Source organism: Trachemys scripta, chromosome 17, assembly GCF_013100865.1.
Source record: "Trachemys scripta elegans isolate TJP31775 chromosome 17, CAS_Tse_1.0, whole genome shotgun sequence".
Lineage (NCBI taxonomy): Eukaryota > Metazoa > Chordata > Testudines > Emydidae > Trachemys > Trachemys scripta.
In genome coordinates this window covers 8,822,279-8,842,553 of record NC_048314.1, presented here as the reverse complement: position 1 = coordinate 8,842,553, position 20,275 = coordinate 8,822,279, and the positions used below count along the sequence as shown (strand labels likewise).

Genomic DNA, 20,275 nt, shown 5'->3' with positions numbered 1-20,275 from the left:
GCATGTATGATACAAAGCACAAACCAGTAAGGCACTCCTTATGAGGACAAAGTACATACCAGCCAAACTGTGCTTTTGTTGGCATAGCTTATTTCAGTTCCCTCCCTCACCCCCTTCCACACACCCCAAGTGAAAGAAACTATCCTGGTAACAGCAGTTTTACCCATATAACTGTGTCTCTTCTAGGGGGTTTTGCCAGCACAGCGACATCAGTCAGGGATCCCACCTCTTCATTCCCCTGACTGGCCTAGATCAGATCCTAGTTGTGGACTACTCACATCTGATTCAAAACATGAGGCTGCACTCAAAGGACACACGCTGTACCATTTCCCTACCTGCTGCATCCAACCCAGTTTCTCCCAGAGAAATGAGACAGGATCAGCCATAAAATCAGAGGGAGTCACGCCATAGTTTGCTCTCCATTGTGTAACATGCAACACTGGGATTATAGCTTCCCCCAAGCAAAGGGGTGGGGTGGGAAGGGAGAAGGTTCATTTTACACTGTCTGTAGTCAGGATGTTGCCATAGAATCGGGACACACCAGAAACAAACAATCCCAAGTGGTTCCAGGGAGGCATGAGACAGATCTAGTCCCGGATCGTAGCACACTTGTTTATACTAGCGAATGGTGACTAAAATAAAAAAAAGATTAGCTCCACTTACTGCACATACTCCCCCGGTGATTCTCATCTAGCCTGGAATTTCTCTCGTTTGGTTTACTCTGATCCTTACTAGGCAATGTGTTCATTGAAACACAGGAACTGCTTTGACTTCATAGCTGCTTATCCACATGGGGCCTTATTGCATTGGCCACTGCAGGCTGTCTCTCTGTTGTCATTAGCACACCGTATCATCTCCCCTCTATAAACACAGGTAGGCAAAGCTCAGGATGCAATTGCATAGGCATTGCATCAGAACGAGTAACTGCATCTTCCTTCTCTTCTCCCCCAGCTAAGGATCCAGGCATGGCAATGGAACAGTGGCCTGGTGTTTAGAAAGGATACTGAACGCAGGTTATTAAAAACGGCCTGTGGCAAACCACAGACGGGTAATAAAAATGACACTGAATCGCTCTGGCTGCTTGCTTTGTGATTAGCTACAGTGCATAAACTCTGGTACTCTTGAGCAAAAATTACCTTTGGGAGCTGATCTCAGAGCCAAAGCCCGGCCCCCTTGATACAAAGCCCTGGCTGGGATGATTTAGTTGGGGTTGGTCCTGCTTTGAGCAGGGGGTTGGACTAGATACCTCCTGAGGTCCCTTCCAATCCTGAGATTCTATGATTCTAAGTGCCAAAATTCCAATGAATTTCAAAGGGACCAGAGATTTAGCAGAGGGGCAAATCCTGCCAGCCCCTTCTATGGATCCAGAGGAGCCTTAAATCTAGTGGGTCTGTTGTGCAAGCAGGGAGGGGGAAATGACTCCAGCTGCTTTTATGCAGGTAAGTTGGAGTGGGCTGCAGCGTGTACCTCTGTCATTTTGTGCATCCACCTGGAGTGACAGGGCTGCCAGAGCCTAGTGGTTCCTGAGCATCAAGTCTCCTGCTCCTCTGTAGCCTTTCCCCCCTAGAGATCACCAGTGCCAACTCCTGTTACTTTAGAAAAGCAATTGGCAAACAAATGAGGAAACGACTAGCCTGAAAGGCCCGGAAGTCACAAATAAGGAGATTGAAATGTTTAGGCTCAGCACGGAGGCTATTTGAGAAATTATAACAAGGTCTCCGAAGGCATGCACAGCTCTAAAGCAAAAAGGGCCCTAGAAGCCCTGGGGATCCTCATACCAGTATCAAATCTTCCTTTAGATCTTCTCTCATAATATACACTCTCTCTCTCTCTCTCTCTCCGGTCCAGTGTTGAGTATAGCCCGTCAGAACCCAAGGATCGGGAGCCATTAGGGTTAATTATATTTCAAGATGTTTCTCAAATTATACATTTGAGATCAAAAATTGATCTTGCTTAATGGGGAATGTGCAGCTCTTGCTTTTTCTACCCAAGTCTTATTTCCTGCCCAGATGAGGTAAATTATTTTTTGGTTATGGTAATGCAACAACCCTTTCTTGCATCTCAAATTAAAAATAAGGAAGCTAGCAGTTTTCAGTCTGGCTACCAGCTCTGGTATTGATCCAACAGATTCCTTAGTAGATATTTTGAGGTAGCTGAATGTAATTTAATATCTATTTAATTATTCTCAAGCCAGTCTAAGCAACCATATTTACTGCTTGAGATTAATTTAAAAAAAGTGTTAATTTATTTCTTTTCAGAGGGATTGTCTTTCAAACCATTGTTAAGGAGGGGGGAAGAGGAGGAGGGGGGAGGCATTGATATTCTTTTTCCTTAACATTTTAGGCCAGATTCTCAGCTGCGGTAAAAGGCAGATCTTCCAGCTAAGGATCTTTACCATTTGTTATGAATTACTGGTAGAATTCATAATGAAATCATAAAGTGTGGGGGAGAGGGGAGAGAATCTAAGAAACAAAGAAGGAAAAACTGGTCAAATGTCATCCTGGCAAAAGGTTAGCAATGAACAGGACTGATGCTGTTCGATATATTTATCAGTGATCTGGAAAATGGGTTGAGCCGTGAGGTGTCAACATTTGCAGAGGACTCAAAATCATTTAGGTCAGTTCACGCTAGAGACCATGAGAGGGATCTCACCTACGTAGGTGAATAGGAAGAACAATGGCAGTTGCAATACAATACTGACAAGCAAAAGCTAGTGAACATTCGAATAACCTGAACTACTCCTACAAATGATACATTAATTTAGAACCTGACGATCACTAGGGGAAAAAAAAAAAACGAGACCTGTACATCATTTCAGGCAGCACAATTAAAATCTCTGCTCTGTGTTCAGGGGCGGTCACAAAGTCAAGTTCTCGCCACAAACTTTCCACCTAGATCAGGTTGAAATTTTTTGTTGATGAAAACAAGCTTTTTCGACTCAATGACAATTTTTGCAAAATATGTGTTTTTTTAAAAGAAAACATTTCTGATTTCTTTTCCTCCTCTGTCTCCCGTTTTTCCCCTTCTCTTCCATTTTGTCACTGGAAATGGAAAAAGGAAGGAAGGAGAAAAATGGGATAAAAAAATTTTCCTCAACACTGAAAAAAAAGGCACTTTGGGTGGGTGGGTGTTAAAAAAAATTACAGAAAACAGCTGTGGAAAATTTCAAAAACAAAATAAAACAGGCTTTTAAAAAATGTTCACACCTAATATTTACCATTTTCAATGAGTTGCATCTCTAACCATGGTGATGAAACAAAAGCAGATGCCTCCACCTCCTATGGTAACTTAATACATCTAATTAAAAGAAACACACCCAATGACCACTTTGCAGAAAGAACCACTATTTCATCTTCTGTGTAAACTTCCTCACTGTCATGCCCCTTCTCACTGTGTCCCATGTAACCTAGATTGTAAGTGATTTAGGGTAGGGACAGTCTTTATCCTGATCATAAAGTGCCCTGCTGCAAACCATCAGTTTGCTCTCTGGGTTGTATCCCTTTCCCTACTCTTTTCCTATCTTGTCTACTTGGCTGCTACACTGGGGACTGACCTGGGACCTCCAGAGCTAAAAGATCACCTTTCCTTAACTTGGGCTGTAAGAGACTCGCATCCTCTGTGGCTCAGACACCCACCCCCCCAAGCAGGTTATATAAACTATGAATCCAGGCACTATCCCTTACGGTGCGTTTGTAGGGTACTTAGCACAATTTGCAAATATTAATTGTAGCTCTTGGGGCTGGATCCTGACGTTTCTGAATTGCTGAGCATCTTGCCGTTCTCGTTGCCCCGAGTTATCCCTGCAAACCAGGTCTTTAGTTGTGTTTGGAGCAGTGCAGAGCACAGTATAAGAACGTGCCAGCACTCTTGTCCAGAAAGTCCTCTATCCCTAGCAGCCACAGGAATTCAGCCTATGCCCTCCATGTGCAGTCAGTCAATTCCCTCCCCGCTCCAAAACAGAGGCCTGATTATCCTCACGCTGGTGTAAATCAGAAGCACTGACATTAGTGCCACATGGGTGTAAGGGGAAAGAGAATCAGGCTCCAAGGAACCACCGCTGCCAGGGACTTCCTTCGCCCAGGCTTATCGAGTGCAGAAGCGCCTCCGAACAGAGACCCAAATGCAGAATTTCCCAGCACCAATAGACCAGTGACAGATGAAGACTGACACTTGGCCAAAGGGACACTTACAGAGATGAGAGTGAGCTGATGTTGGGGGGCTGGGGAAGGAGGAGAGGAAACTGAACTTTCCTCTTGCTGCCTGGCAACTGGGCAGGAAATACAGCCCTTTCCCTCTAACCAGCCTACTGTGTAACAAGTGCGCTAGAACAAGGCGGTGCGTTGACTGAATATGGAAGGCAAGGTGTCTGCAAACCGAGTAACCTTGTGCACACTGAACTAAGGTCACTAACTCACAGCGGGGCTGATTTGGGCTCACTCCATGCTATTACCTATGCATGTGAAACTGGTACTTCACGCTTATGTAGACAGACACACACACACACGATTAAACTGTTCTTAGACTGCAAGCTCTTTGGTGCAGGGACCATCCTGTTCTGTGTTTGTACAGCACCTAGCACCATGGGGTCCTGGTCCGCGATGGGGGCTCCTAGGAGCTACAAGACAAATAATAAAGGGTGGAGTTTCAGCTTGTGTGTCTAATTGCTGAAGCATACATAAGACATATGAAAGGGATGTTGGACAAGCAGACGGCAGGTGGGGTGGGTTCTGTTCCCAAGCTCTGCTACAGACTTTATGACCTTAATTTCCCTGGGTCTCGGTTTCCTCATCTGAGAAATACCATGCAGCTATTTATTAATGCTTGTGACGTGCTCAAATACCACAGTGAGAGACACCAGAGAAAAGTCTATTAAAAACAAACAAAAACTACTGCTCTTGATCTGGGCATGCAATCGCTATTAGAATTAACAGGATTTCAACCACTACCTGAGCTCAGTTGATAGCCCGTCACACACAGCTTTACTATTTGCCATCTGCAACCGATGCAGAGCAGTGAAAGATAGACTTTGCTCTCAAACACTGTGTTAGCAGCTGGTGTAGGCTACACCTGAATTCATCAAGTAGTCATTAGGGAGAAGGTGGAATTTTAGATGAATCCAATCTGAGAACTGAAAGACCTTTTGTCTAATGTATGCCCCTGCCTGCAGAAAATATCTTTACTAGTGGGCAGTCTAATTTTAAGATGAAACGTGTGAAATCTAGTTTGTGAACAATAATTGCACTAGGTGTCCTTTCCCCACAGTGGATTGAGATAAGGTTTATGCATCTTTCATGCCAAAGGAATCCTCTGCATTGCAAACAAAGCAACCCTGGCTGGAGAGGAAAAACTGGAAAGATTTGCCCCTGTGCACATTTGCGCAGTCAGATAATTCTTGTAATAAGACTTTGTGGGAACAGCCTGCTAATAGGTAGAAAAGCAAAAGGCTGTTGGCATTCTTAAAAAGCATTAAAACCTCAGCACAAGCTATGGCTGAAATCTTTACATTTCCAGCCAAAGAGGAATTCTGGAGTGGAACAGAACATAATCCACCCCAATCTAAAGGGTGAATGAGGAAAAGCCAGCGTGACCAAGCAGCTCTGGGCACTTCGACATTAACAATGAGGTGCTTCCAGACTAGCACAGCAAGAGTTCCATTGTTTCTCAGACTGACAAGTATGTGTGTGGGGGGGGGGGGGGGGCGGGGGTGTCTGTCTACTGGAGAAGAGAAACCACAGCTAACAGGTACATACTGCAGCGTTGAGCTAGCCGAATGGTCTCTGAAGGATACAAAACTGCACCATCCATTGCAATAGCAGCACCAAATGCTTCAACACAACTGGATTAAATCTAGGGGCCAAGCACCTTTCCCAGGGGGGGTGGGGGGGGGAGGAAGAGTCAGCTGGCACCTGTCCAGCCATTGATATGGTTTATTTATAGTCCAGTGGAGCTGGCTCTAAGAGAGAGGCTTACGTAATTCTAGGCATCATACGGCCCTGGTTCTTTCTAGGCCCACTGCAATGTAACACAGGTAGGGCTGCTTGTTTCAATTTCATAGCCAGTTTAAGAGCTTGATTTTCTGAAGAGGGTCTTCCCTTCAGGAGATATTTGATGAAAATTTAGGTTAGCGATTAAGACAGAAGACTGACAAGGCAGCAATATCTGCTCTCTCGTTGCATCACATGACCTTGAGCAAGTCCCTGTGTGCATTGGTTACCTCATTCAACAAGGTAGGGTTGATGCTCTCTCTCCTAACCGCTATCAAAGCATCCTTGTGAAATAGGAGTTTCTAGACCCTTCGACAAACAATGCTAGACAAGCGTAGGGGGTTATTTCTTGTCCGCTACCATGCAACAGTTTTGCATCAAGTAGAATCTTTCTTATTTTAATTATAGCGCCACTATCCATAAAAGCAGCCCTTGCCCGACTGGTCTCCCTCACTCCCCCTTTACAGAGCTTTTATCAAGTTTAGGGATTATCACCACCCCAATTAATGGAGAGATGAGGCCAAAACAAGAAACCTCTATCTAAATGGGGTCTGATGCACTTCGATTTCTTTATGAGTCAGGAGACAACCAAAAAGACTCATATTTTGTCCCATGCTGTTCTTAAGCTCAGAAGAATCATAGAATATAAGGGTTGGAAGGGACCTCAAGAGGTCATCTAGTCCAACCCCCTGCTCAAAGCAGGACCAATTCCCAACTAAATCATCCCAGCCAGGGCTTTGTCAAGCCGGGCCTTAAAAACCAGAAGGATGCTGCCTAAACCAGTATGACCTCGGTATTACAGTACAGCAGAGATCAGTACGGAGTATGAAGGGGGGCTAATTAGTGCATTCATGTGTCTGACTACCAGACTACCCTGGGAAACAATGACTAGCTTCCATTTTGCCAAGTGATCACGGAATAAACACTTTTTCCAGGCATTTTGGGGGGGGAGGGGGGAGACACTGGTGCATAGTGGTCTAGTGGAAACATGGGTTTTATTCCAGGCTCTGTCCCTGACCTGCTGTGTGAGCTCAGGCAAGTTGCTTCATCTCCTTAGGATGTTTCTCCTCCAACCCTCTATCTGTCTTGTTTATTTAGATTGTTAGCTCCTCAGGGCAGGGACCCGTGTGTACACAGCAACTAGGTGCTACTGTAACAGAGAGTAAGTAAAAGGCTGGGGGCGGAGGGGGGAGAAAAAGAAGAAACAACTGAAGAGACTCCAGAGTTAAATAAATTCTTTACTTTCAAATATCATAGTGCCAGGCTTCTAATTCAAGTTAACAGTAGAATATATAGAGGGTCTTAAGACAGTAATTCACAAGCTCCTGACGACTACTAGCCAGTAGTGCACACCCAGACTTTTTTTTTTTCCCCCCTAGACTGGGCTTAACCCTATTTTAATGTTACCAACACCACTACAGTGACAAACTCCNAGGGGAGGAGGCAGGAATGGGCCTGTGGAAGTGTTAGCAGTAACAGCTATGCTTCAGATGAAGTGTCCAGCCCTTAGTCATGCTATAGCTCTGTGTGCTTCTTGTAGAGGTGTTACATTATTTCAGTAAGTTGTAGGCCCCTCTATCTTGGCGAGACTCTAGTTAACCTTTATATGGATTCAGAGCTTATCCAAAGATTTCATGGCCATGTCTCAAATATGCATTGTGTGATCTAGGTATCAAGGGGAACATTAACATTCTGTGCTTCTTGGTGGGTATTAAAAAAAGCGGTTTTCTTTGCTCAGAAAAGGGGTGTGAGATGCAGGACAGGTTTAAATGGCAAGCCTGTGAGTCTGTACCTATTAGAAAACACAGATCTGATGTCCTCCTAGAGTGGAGTTTGTCACTGTAGTGGTGTTGGTAACATTAAAATAGGGTTAAGCCCAGTCTAGGGGGACATCAGATCTGTGTTTTCTAATAGGTACAGACTCACAGGCTTGCCATTTAAACCTGTCCTGCATCTCACACCCCTTTTCTGAGCAAAGAAAACCGCTTTTTTTAATACCCACCAAGAAGCACAGAATGTTAATGTTCCCCTTGATACCTAGATCACACAATGCATATTTGAGACATGGCCATGAAATCTTTGGATAAGCTCTGAATCCATATAAAGGTTAACTAGAGTCTCGCCAAGATAGAGGGGCCTACAACTTACTGAAATAATGTAACACCTCTACAAGAAGCACACAGAGCTATAGCATGACTAAGGGCTGGACACTTCATCTGAAGCATAGCTGTTACTGCTAACACTTCCACAGGCCCATTCCTGCCTCCTCCCCTAGCCATTGATGCGGTAATTCACATGGATTTCCGGTTTGATGTCATACACAAACTTCAGCAGGTTATTCAGCACTTCCTCCCTGTTCGTCTGGAAGTTGCCCTGGATTGCGCTCATCTTCACCTGGGTCTCCTTCTCGACTTCTGTGGTGCAGCTGCCATGAGACCCAAGAGCCTAAGAGAGACACGGGAAAGAGAAGCCCACTAAGAGTTACTTGGCAACCAAACAAAACGTTGTGCTCAGTTGTATATCTAGAATGGCAGAACGGTTACATCCTTCGGTGCATCATCTCGTGGTTAATGGACAGCACTAGGAACCAGGCGAGATCTGGGTTCCCTTCCCAGCTATGCCAATAACCCAACACGGGAGCTTGGGCAAGTCACTTCTCTGTGCCTCTATTTTCCCCTCCCATCCTTAGACTGTCTTACGGATTTAGATTAAGCTTTTGGGGGCAAGGATGGTCTCTCTCTCGCTATCTGAGCAACGAAGCCCAATTCCAGTTTAGGGCTCTCTAGGCACTACTGCAATAATAAAATTGCAGATGAAAAATGTCAAAGACCTTTGCCAACAATGTAATTTAAGATGTAAGGCACTTCTACAATTCAGATTCATCGATGTTCTTCAAAAATCCCCAACTCTGTGACAGTAAGCACCCCTGTATTTACACACTAGCGTAGTCACCTCGTTACAGAACAGGACAGCTTGAGGTATCATTTGAAAACTAATAACTCCCTGATCCTGATCATTAGTATTCGTGTGTGATGCACGTAAGCGATGGGTATTAAGAGTTATGGACATATGCTGGAATGATGACTAAAGTGTGTTTAAACAAGGCGTGCCAGGGGAGTTGGTAAATAGATCTGCACTAGAGAAATGAACAGAGTTTTCCCCACCTGGGAGTTATTTGCAAAGCACTTTGAAAAACAATGAGAATGGATTTACATATCATGTAGACAGACCCATTACGCTAACAAGGGGTGGAGGCAAACCTCACACTACCAAGAAGGGGAGAAGACAGGATCAGTCTACACCCAGCAGGAGAGAAAGCTTGGTCCGGTTTTACTTTTCAAAGAAGCCATTGCAAAGGTTTACTTGTCTATAAAGACAGTGGGGCTGAACCCCAAGTGATGAACAATTGAATCACCTGACTCCTTACAATATTACTGTATTATAAAATGGTATAGAGTGAGGGCTTTTATGAAAGCCTATGACACCCTGGTGATTAATATCATTGTGAACTGAATGTACAAACACTACATAAGGGATTATGGCTACTTGTTGAAATTAGGCTTTCCAGCCTGTGACCAAAGGGAGAGAAAGATTTCCCCAAAACATGAGAGATGGCAGCAATCTACCTGTCTACAGGGAAATGAAGCAAGGTGCGACCAGAAATAATGGAAGCTCTATTTACATCAGAGGTGGACAAACTACAGCCCGCGGGACCCTGCTGCTGGGTCCCTGAGCTCCTGGCCCGGGAGGGTCGCCCCCAAACCCTCCCCTGATGTTCCCTCTCCCCCGCAGCCTCTGCTCACTGCACCACCAGTGCAATGCTCTGGGCGGCAGCGCAGCTGCAGAGCCCAACCTGACCCGGTGCTCTGTGCTGCACGGTGGCGTGGCTGGCTCCAGCCGGGCAGCATGGCTGTCTGTTCTGGTGCTCTGAGTGGCACGGCTGTAGCACCACCAGTCACCGGTGCTCTAGGCAGTGTGGTAAGTAGGCAGGGATCAGAGGTTGGACAGAGGGCAGGGGAGTTTGGGGTGGTGGATAGGGGACAGGGCAGTCAGAGGGCAGTGAATGGAGGCAGGGGTCCTGGGCGGGCACTCAGGAAGGCGAGGGGGTTTTGGATGGGGCGGTGGGGGGCAGTCAGGGGACAGGGAGTGGGGAGGGGGTGGATGGGGCAGGAGTCCTGGGGGGGCCGTTGGGGGGTGAAAAGCAGGGGGACCAGACCGGGGGGCAGGGGCCAGACCATGCCTGGCAGTTTGGGGAGGCACAGCCTCTCCTAACCGGCCCTCCATACAATTTTGGAAACCCGATGTGGCCCTCAGGCCAAAAAGTTTGCCTGCCCCTTATTTACACAGAGGTCCAGCAGGGGGATGGGAAGCCCACAGGAAGGGAAAAAACAGCATGAGGTCATCCTGCCTCTTGAAACAAAGTCACAGAACTGTGGATGATATAAGCAAGGAGAGACACCATCTTCGGCATCGAGCACTGGCCAAACACAAGGAAACACAGCTCTTGCAAGAGAAGAAAGATGGGTCCTTCAAGCAAAAGGGGGCTTGAAGTCTCAGGGAACTGAATATAGGTGAGAAATTATTTTGAACAAAGCCTGTAACTTGCTAGATTAAGTTCTAGACTTTCAGATGCATGTTTTCACTTTCATTTGCTTGTAATCTTGTCGTTATTCCTTTTACATAGTATCACTTACAAATGACTAGCAATAGGACATAGGCTAAATTCCCTGTAAGCTGCGTGGCCATGCAGCAGCCTTCTTGGCGCCAGCACAGGCACTCAGGGAACCTGCCGCGCCCAGGGGAGGGCCTACCCTCCCCCGTCCCGAACCTAGCCTGGCCCCCAACCTGCAGTGGAGCCCCTCCCACAGCCCGAACCCAGTCCCGGCCCAGAGCTGCCATGGGAGGGATGCCTATCCTGCGGCCCCAGCCCCGAAACTGCCGCGGCGGGGAGAGGCGCCTCTCCCCGAACCCAGGACTCCCCACAGCAGCACGTCTCTCCACACCATAGCCCTGGAGCACCCTTCTGCACCCCAAACCTCATCCCCAGACCCACCCTGGAGCCCGCACCCCCAGCTGGAGCCCTCACACCCCTGCACCCCAACCCTCTGCCCCAGTCGAGCCCCCTCCCACACTCCAAACCCCTCGGCCCCACTCCCACCACATGAATTTTGTTATGTGTATCAATATGAAGGTGATGTCACACATCACCTCCATATTGGTGCCCATACCAAAATTCATTCTGCACATGGGGGGGGGGAGCGCTAGAGGGAGCAATGGACAGAGGTTGTTCTTTTTTACACTAAACCTTGCAAGGAAGGGGGTATTTAGCCCAGTTGAGCTGTAACCTGCTTTTCTCTTTAGAGGAACAAATGAACCTTATTATCTCTGAACTGTCCAGGAGAGGGCCGTACATTGCAGAGCACAGATCTTCCTCCCAGCTGTGGACTAAGAGTCTGTTGGGGCCACCCTGCAAGTAATAGCCCAGGCTGGTGGAAGCCAGGCTGGGGCTGTAGACAGGCTGCTGAACCAGGGCTATCCAACACAGACACTTCAGGTTGTGACCTGCATGCTGGTTGTGAGTGTCCCCGACTGGGAGATGGGAGGGTAATCCAGGCCCCGGCAGTATTTCAGCAAACTTTAGCATTAAATACCGTCCGGGGCCCAAGTGCCTTCTATCAAAGTACCATTATAACAAACAGCATTTGTGAGAATGAACTGGCTTTGGTAAGGGAAGCAGGGAGATGAGCATTGTCTCTACTTCTAGCATTTATACATACAATGCACGTTGTCAGAGTAACTTATAGCATTCTACTCTATGAATGGGACCGCAGGAGCATTGGCCAGTTGCATGATCTTGTTAATATTAACTGCTTTACTGCTAAGGCAGAAATTCCAGCTTCCGAGATGCGACAACATTGTTCTGATGCCGCGGCTCCTCTCTGCGGATACAAACCAAGACCTCTGGCTGCACAGAGAAGCAATTAAAGGAAACTGCTCAAGGACAGAACACCCCACGTGGAGCGTTCCGCCAAGAGGAGCAAAAGCCAAATGTGATTTCCCAGAGATCTAACCACATCATCGCATGCAGAGCTCAATGCAAGTAACACTGATGGAGCCGCAAAATTATCTAACAAACTAACAGCTGCTTCCTTGGCTTTGAACTCCTTCTCCCTCTGGAGGCGGTACTGCTCAATCTCTTCCTGGGCCTCTTCTTTCGCCTGCTTCAGCCGCCGGTTCTTTCCTGTTTCCAAAGAAAGAGCCTTGTTAAGTACCAATTGACGCCAGACAGCCAGGCCAGATTTAATGGTGACAGCACTTTCCCCCCACGCTATCGGACTCCCACGACAATTGCTGTAGCATTTGCAATTATAGCAAGCTATGAAGAGACTGCAGGAGGTCAACTCCAGAATGCAGCATGCCCTCTCCAACCTCCCCCAGCCTTCCACGTTTGTACAGATAACCGGTATTTCCAGATCTTCCAAAAAGCGCCCGAAGGGCACTTGTGTGCCACCGATCCCTTGTCAGGCTCTCCAACTGGTGAGCTCTGATAATGAACAAATAGCCATCAAACCCAGCAGATGTTACTAGAAAACACCCTGCTGCTGGCTCAGCTCACAGAAAGCGTATAATTCACTTCAGAGCACTGTGAATCTGCATGGCAGAAAGGTCAAGCTATCCTAGTTTTGCCGCAAGACAGATGTGCAGCAGCCGTAAGAGAGTTAGCCGTTACATGAACCTTTCCCCTTCAAGTTTTCTATAATTAAACTGAACTAAAGGAATCCACTTCCCACACAACAGTGTAAGAAGCAGAAGCTACTAGGCCAGAGGCAGTCCTTAAAACCGGCCTTGAAAAATGGGACACCTTGAACTCCTCAGGGCTCGGACCACGGATGAATTCTTAGCGCCACTTATGTCAGTGGCTTTGATGGGGCCAGGATCTCACACATCTTTAATCTCTATGTAAGTTGTCAGCATCATATACAACGTTCCTTTCATTAACAGCCGCCAAGGGAGTAAACCTACCAGCTAGAGGCAGATAAAACATAGAGGGGCCACCCAATTATAGCCGGTATTTTGCCAATAAAACTGGTCCAGCCCCCCAGTTGATGGAAAGAGAGCAGTACCTGGGCCTTGCTTGGTGGCACCATCTTTCATGTTAATCTTTAGCTAGTAGAACAGTTGCCTGATGACTCTGAAGCCTTTCAATGCCCCCCCCAGCTGCTGGAACGGAGAAGTGTCACCCACCCCCTCTTTCCCATCCATCCATCCAGGAGACAGAGCCTTCTCAGGGTTTGCCCAAGACTGTACAATGAACTCCCACAGGAACTAAGGACCACCACAAACCTCGCCATCTTCCACTTTAAGTGCAAAGTGCATTTCTTTGACCTTGTCCTCTCTAACAAAAACATAATCACATATGCGTGTATATATTAAAAAAAAATACAAAACACTGCACTGCACATACTTTTCTCTCAAGTCACAGATCTTAAGCCTGATCTTCACTAGGACATTAGGTTGGTATAACTACATCCCCTAGGGGTGTGAAATATCCACCCCCCTGAACAACAGAGTTATACCCACGTAACACACACCCCGTGTACACATCACTAGGACGATGGAAAGTGGATTAACTTGGTCTGTAGCAGCGGTGTGAAATAGTGATCAGTTTCACCACTGTCCAAAGGGTCCTGAAAAGCAACACAACTGACCACTCTTAATTCATCCTGCTATTGCTCGAGAAAGCTATTAGCATCAGCAGTTATATTGGAGGCACCTGTCTGCAGACTCAAAGCTGCACTGTATTAGTTTACAGTCTGTTCATATTTGCAAGATTTTTTTTCAAACATAGGAATCACTTTTTTTTTTTTTTTTTTTAAATCAATGAAACCTTAAAGCCGGCAGAAGTTGATGGCATAAGACCCGCCTGCCATAGCCAGCCATGGAAATTTTCCTATTTGCCACTGAAAAGTTGATTTTTTCCCATGCCACAAATAACCTAGCTAGTTTAAGAATCAGGGGGTAGCTGTGTTAGTCTGTATCTACAAAAACAACAAGGAGTCTGGTGGCACCTTAAGGATTAACAGATTTATTTGGGCATAAGCTTTCGTGGGTAAAAACCTCACTTCTTTTACTATATTATTCTTGGGGTCATATTGTTTGTTATTCACAAACATGTGGGAGGCCAGTTTGTCTGTGAAAATGCTCACAAACCTCTAAAGTTATATGTATTATGTCAAATGATTATTTGTCCAACAATTTGTACCAGAAAGAGTGTTATTCATCAACTGCTAATCTCCTGTTTAAAGAGCCTAAGTTATCCAGTCAGAAACAATACCACATGATTTGGGTGACAAATCGCATCATGACCAGCAAAAAACTTGCAAGCAACACATCAGCTGAAATCTGTTTCCATAAGCTATTTGGCAAATATGTACAACCAGATACTGTTGCACAAATCAAGATATGTTCCATGAGCTGAGGGATGTCAGATAATTAGCAATTAAAAATTTGACCAGCACTACTCCTAAGTAAGGCTAAGATTTAGTCATGGGTATTTTTAGTAAAAGTCAGAGACAGGTCACAGACCGTAAACAAAAATACACAGCCCAGGATCTGGCCATGACTTTTACGATATACCCTTGACTAAATCTTGGGTGCTCCGGAGGGGGGACTCCAGAGGTGCCATGGGTGCTCTGGGGAAGGGAGGGGCACACCACTGGTGCTCTGGGGCGGGCACCATCTCGGGACATTGCTGTTGCTCTGGGGGAAGGGGGCGGTGGCCGGAGACTGCCCCAGCAGCGGCCGGCCAGGAGTTGCCCAAGCGGCCGTCACACCAGCCGCTGCAGGGGTCCCAGAAAGTCCCAGAATCTGTGACCTCCATGACAGACTCGCAGCCTTATTCCTAAGTAACCGGCCTGCAGGACAGCGCAGTCTTCTTGGGGCTTAGTGAACGGTCCTGTGAGATGGAGGAAGTCCAAGAAGATTGTTAGGCCCACCCTCCGTTCCACGAGGGAGGGAACCACAGGTTTCGACCCATCCCCTCTTCAACCTGGGGGAGAGGGACAGCAGCACAAACCCCAAACACGGAGCCCGCTGCCATTCACTGCCGCGGAGCCCAATGGAGGGGCTTTGTCAGCCGGCCACAAAGCAACAGGAACGTGTCGCCAGTGCAAGCGGGGCCGCAGGGCCCCTTCGCAGGGGGGCAGCTCCTTTCTGCAGCCGGCCCGTGGCCCCCTTCCCCCCAGTCAGCCGCGGCAGGGACCCCCCCAGCCCCCAGCCAGAGCGCTCCGGGCCCCTTCGCCGCCCCGACAGACGCGCGCCGGCCGGGGCATGCGGGCAGCCCGGCTGGATGGAGACCGCCCGGGCAGCCCCGTCGGGCCGGCCAGCAGACGCAGGAGCCATCGGGCCCCGGCTCCACGTCCGGAGCCCGGCCCGGCGCCCGCGCCCGCTCCCGGGAGACCCCCCCCGCCCCGCCCCGCCCCGGGGACACTCACGCTTGCGGGCCTCGGCCACCTTCTCGGCGGCGCGCTTCTCGGCCTGCAGCAGCTGCTGGATGCCCTGCGACTGGCTCGCCATGGCGCGACCTGCGGCTCCCTCCTGCGCGGCTCCGCCGGGTCACCTGGGCCGCTGCCGCTCACGTGATCCCGTCAGCTGACTGCGAGCGGCCGGGGGCGGGGCTCGCGCGTCTGCTTCCCCTCCCCCCCTCACTGCAGCCTCCTCCCCGCCCAGGCGCTGCAGAGGCCAAGCCCCGCCCCTGGGGAGATCTGACCACGCCCACCCATGGGCCTGGCCCTCCCTCCCCCTCCATCCCTGTGGGGGTCCCTCCCTTCTGCCCCCCCAGCCCATAATGTAGGGTTACCCTAGTTGAACGTTCAGAAAAAGAGGGCACTGCACTGGGGGGGCCTTCGCGGTTGCAGCTGCTCTCCGGGACGTGTTTAGATATGTAAAGAGGGTTACCATATGTATGTATTTTCCGTGGGGGAAAATTCCTCCCGGACGGTGATTTAAGAACCAAAAAGCCTGACGTGTCCAGGAAAATACGGACGTATGGTAACCCCACCTAAAGTGCTTTTTTAAAAAGATGGGCCTGAGCTAGAAACGAGCTCCGCTTCACATGTGTGGGGCCCCGCTGCTCCCTGCCCCCCTCATTGAAGCAGGGGTGCAGGGTTACTGCCCTGGGAACTGCAGGGCGCCAGTGGACGTGCGGCTGGCTGCAGACAGGGGCATGGGGCAGGGCAGGGGGTGCGGAGCTGGCTGGAGATGAGGGTGCGGGGCTGTCTGGAGACAGGGCCAGGGGTGCGGCAGGGGCTGGAGACGGGCTGGCTGCAGGCAGGGCAGGGGGTGGAGGGGAGATGCGGTGTGCCCGGGGGAGGAGGCGGGCCAGGGATTTGGGGAAGAGGTTGGAATGGGGGCGGGGCCGGAGACCGGGAGCGGGGGGCACAAGCACCCACCGGCTAGGCTCACCATGCTTCCCTATTTTCCCAGACACGTTTGGCTTTTTGGAAATTCCTCCCGGACGGCGATTTGAGAACCAAAAAGCCGGTGAAAATACGGACGTATGGTAACCCTACATAATTGCAGGGTTTCTTCTAGCCCTTTCTGCTCTCCTGGTTTGGGCCTCCCCAACCTCCCATGGCTGCAAGTAGATTTGGGATACTGGGGAGATTCGCAGCCTGTTTGCTGAGCATACCGGGGTACAGGATAACGTGGCCCAGTGGCACTGCGTCGTTCCTGCACCGCAGGATGATCTTGCCACATCCGAATCTGGCCCCGTCACAGCACCATGAGACCCCGTGGGTGTGAGCATCAATATGCCAGCATGTGATCACACTACATGAAAAGTCCCACACTGGGATGTAATGAGAATCACGCTGCTTCCAAGGGCCTGTGCTCTGAACCCCTAAACTCAGCATGCAGAAAAGTGCCTGGGAATTTATGAACTTCTCTGACCATCTGGATCTGAGCTTTTCAAAGGGTCCTGAGAGAATTAGGTACCCAACTCCCACTGGAAAACACCTAATTCCCTTAGTATCCCTTTGAAAATACCAGAATTGGCCTTCACGGTATAGTTGCATATTGTAAGTTACACCTACAATTATAAGAATTAGAGCTGTGGCAGTGATTCACAGTTCTGCAGGGAAGAATTAGTATCTGCTCGTACATCTTTCCTGTCTCTGTCTCCTATGAGGGAAAGGACATGGGGCAATGAGTCAGGCTGGATATTTAGAGAACTAAATAGGAATGATGAGCGTTTGGCGAGATGAGCTTCTGCCAGTCCGAGAGGCTAAGTCAATGAGGTTAGTGGGCCTGTCCATCCAGCACCGAATTCACTTCAATGAAAAGGAGAGATAAGGAAAGATGGGGAGAAAGGCTTTGATCCTAACACTGTATGTTGAACCAAGCTTGGAGACTGTTGCAGATTCATGTGATCTACAGAACAGAAATGGCAGTAGAGATGCAAGCACACATATGCGCGCTGTCCCACCAATGTACCTCTCGGCTCTCACTACACAGATCTTGGGGGACAAGAAGGGAATTCAGACTCCATGCTCAGCGTATGATGTAACTCCCATTGAAGGCAACTGATAGCCTCTCATTAAAGTCAATGGGGTGGATCAGGCTGTCTGTCCTTTACCCATCTCTGTGCCGATTGCCAACGAGGGTTCCCAGTTGCGTTTAAAAGTGGGCTGTGGCCACCAAATCGTTTCATACATGGCCAGAGAACAACTGTCAAATGCTAACAATTTTCAGCCATTGCATGCCCCCTCCATATTTAAAGCAGCTTCTTGCCCTATTCTCATTCCCTGGAGCCATCCACACCTCTCCCACTCTAAGTGGACTGACCCAAAGCCCAGTGAAATCCTTCCATTACTTCAGTGGGGTGTGGATCTGGTCCAGGACCATTCTATTCCTTCTACGCTGTCCTGTGAATCAGGGAAAGTGAAGATTTCCACCTGGACGTTCATCTGTTAGAAGCAGCAGGTTTTAAGGGATGTGTGTATGTTTTTAATTAGTACCTGTTAGAGATGAACCCACAATATATACCTGCTGTAAAATGCTTTAAAACAATACAACAGCAAACCATCTGAGGCTGACATTTCCTTCCTCCTGAGTCAATATGGATGGTGGGGGTTTTCTTTCCTGCGGGATAATTGCCTTTTTCAGATACTTAGACTAACTGCCATTTACTGTCATCACAGATACTCTGGAGCAGGTGCACCAAGCCAGCTCATCTTTCCAAAGTCAGAGAGTCGGAGCTGGGACAGGCTCGACAGTTTCCAACTTTTCAAGGCCTGGTTTCCAACAGATTTTGAATTAATTGGCATCGCAAGCATTTCTGAACCCAGTTTTTATTCCCCACCACATTCTACATGAACCTGCCACTGTGTATTATGGAGAAACACGCTATCTCTACATAGTTAATACTGAACCTTGATGCCCATTATCAGTCCAGTGCCGGCTCTTCACCACCATTAATTTAACTAATATGAAACTTCATCGAGGTTTGACATAGCCCTGAAGGGAAGAACATTTTTATAAGCCTGGGGCTTGATTGATACCATTCAGTCCCTGCTTCCGCTCTGTTCCAGGAGGAAATGAGGTGCACCAACCCTTTCTTAACAATCATTACTTCCCCCTCTGTGACAGCTGAGCTGGACTGGCTGGTGCAACGGAGGGATGGAGCACGGGTTCTGCCCACTCCCAGCCTCTATCCACGCACTCCTTGCCCGCCTGTCAGGAGACGTACAGCCCTGCGATGGTTTAGTGATGTGGGTAGCCCATGCACAAGAGTAAAAGGCAACAGAGGGTCCTGTGGCACCTTTAAGACTAACAGAAGTATTGGGAGCATAAGCTTTCGTGGGTAAGAACCTCACTTCTTCAGATGCATCTTCAGATTCTTCTTGCAGCTGAAGAAGTGAGGTTCTTACCCACAAAAGCTTATGCTCCCAATACTTCTGTTAGTCTCAAAGGTGCCACAGGACCCTCTGTTGCTTTTTACAGATTCAGACTAACACGGCTACCCCTCTGATACAAGAGTAAAAGGGTTTCTGTCATCCCCTTATTCTCCTCCACAGTATAGTCATGAAGCCAGGCTCATGACTGAGCCCTTGGTTAGTCAAAAAGCTACAGCCTTACGTAATACATACAATTAATACAAACAGAGTTACGATTCACAATATGACGTGTGTTCAATATTATTTTTAAATCCCATCAGTGCAATTCCCAGTGAATGGGTGCACAGTGAAACATGGCTGGTATTTTTTTGCGAATAGCATTGCCTGAAATGAAAAGATGTTCATTTCTTTTGGCCTTTTTCATGGAATTTTTCACTTTTTTAAAATTAAACAAAGTGGTTTGTTAATAGGAGCATTTTTTTCCAGTTTTCCTTCCTTGTCTGCCATTTCCCCCATGGTAACTTGACTTTAAGCACTCACATAACTGTTTTGCTGAATCAGCCCCTCCATCCCAATTAATCATGAGATCTTTTTGCAACAAGAAAAAAATAGCTTTCTTTTGTCTCCTTTTAGCTTTGCTTTGAGTTTCTAAAAAGAGCCGGTACAAAAATGTTTCCCTGTCCCAAAACATGTGGTCATTAAAGATCCCAAGGCACTTTCCATAAGAGATGGGATGCTAGTCCTAGTGTCTGGCCTCTTTCCAGCTCAGGTAATTACATTCTTCCTCCCTAAAGTCCCTCACACTTCAATTGGATACACTATTTTTCTTCAGTTGCTGACCTAAACAATTGTGTAGTGCAGCTCTCTGCTTTTTTAAAAAAGCTGCTGTGTTCAACCCGTAAATATCTGGGTTAGTTGCATTTTAATAGCAATTGAAGTGATCGCTGTATATCCCTTACCTATCTTATGGAGTTTAATTCATTAATGTAAATAACTTTGCAAACCTGGGATGAAAACTACTATATAAGTGCAGGTTAATGATTAATTATTAGTAATTAATTGTTAATTATTATTGATTGGTCATTGATAATTATTTGTTATTGTTGTAAACATTGCAGGGTATTTTAGATTTATAAATTAAATAAAATAATACAAAATGAAGATAATGTATAGGGAGAATTTTGACACGGGCAAATGAAGGATTGGGCCAGATCCTCAACTAGTAGTTCCAATGACTTCATAGATTCATAGATTCATAGATTCATAGATTATAGGACTGGAAGGGACCTCGAGAGGTCATCGAGTCCAGTCCCCTGCCCGCATGGCAGGACCAAATACTGTCTAGACCATCCCTGATAGACATTTATCTAACCTACTCTTAAATATCTCCAGAGA

At 47.7% G+C, this 20,275-nt stretch overlaps 1 protein-coding gene across 1 annotated transcript; it reads right to left on the bottom strand.

The window, feature by feature from the left end:
* Positions 1-7,873: 7,873 nt before the first annotated feature.
* On the bottom strand, positions 7,874-15,636 carry ATP6V1G1 (ATPase H+ transporting V1 subunit G1). The gene is made up of 3 exons (XM_034751907.1): positions 15,479-15,636; positions 12,125-12,225; positions 7,874-8,429 (listed from the first exon to the last, which is right to left on the bottom strand). Exons 1-3 carry the CDS (start codon positions 15,558-15,560, stop codon positions 8,256-8,258), a joined length of 357 nt encoding a protein of 118 aa, XP_034607798.1. The 5' UTR covers positions 15,561-15,636; the 3' UTR covers positions 7,874-8,255.
* Positions 15,637-20,275: the final 4,639 nt, after the last annotated feature.

Coding starts and splice junctions, on each gene's coding strand:
- ATP6V1G1 (XM_034751907.1), bottom strand. CDS start 15,560: ATGGCGAGCCAGTCGCAGGGCATCCAGCAGCTGCTGCAGGCCGAGAAG. Junction 12,226..15,478: donor GGTGGCCGAGGCCCGCAAGC/GTGAGTGTCCCC, acceptor CTTTGGAAACAG/GAAAGAACCGGCGGCTGAAG. Junction 8,430..12,124: donor TCAAAGCCAAGGAAGCAGCT/GTTAGTTTGTTA, acceptor TGTCTCTCTTAG/GCTCTTGGGTCTCATGGCAG.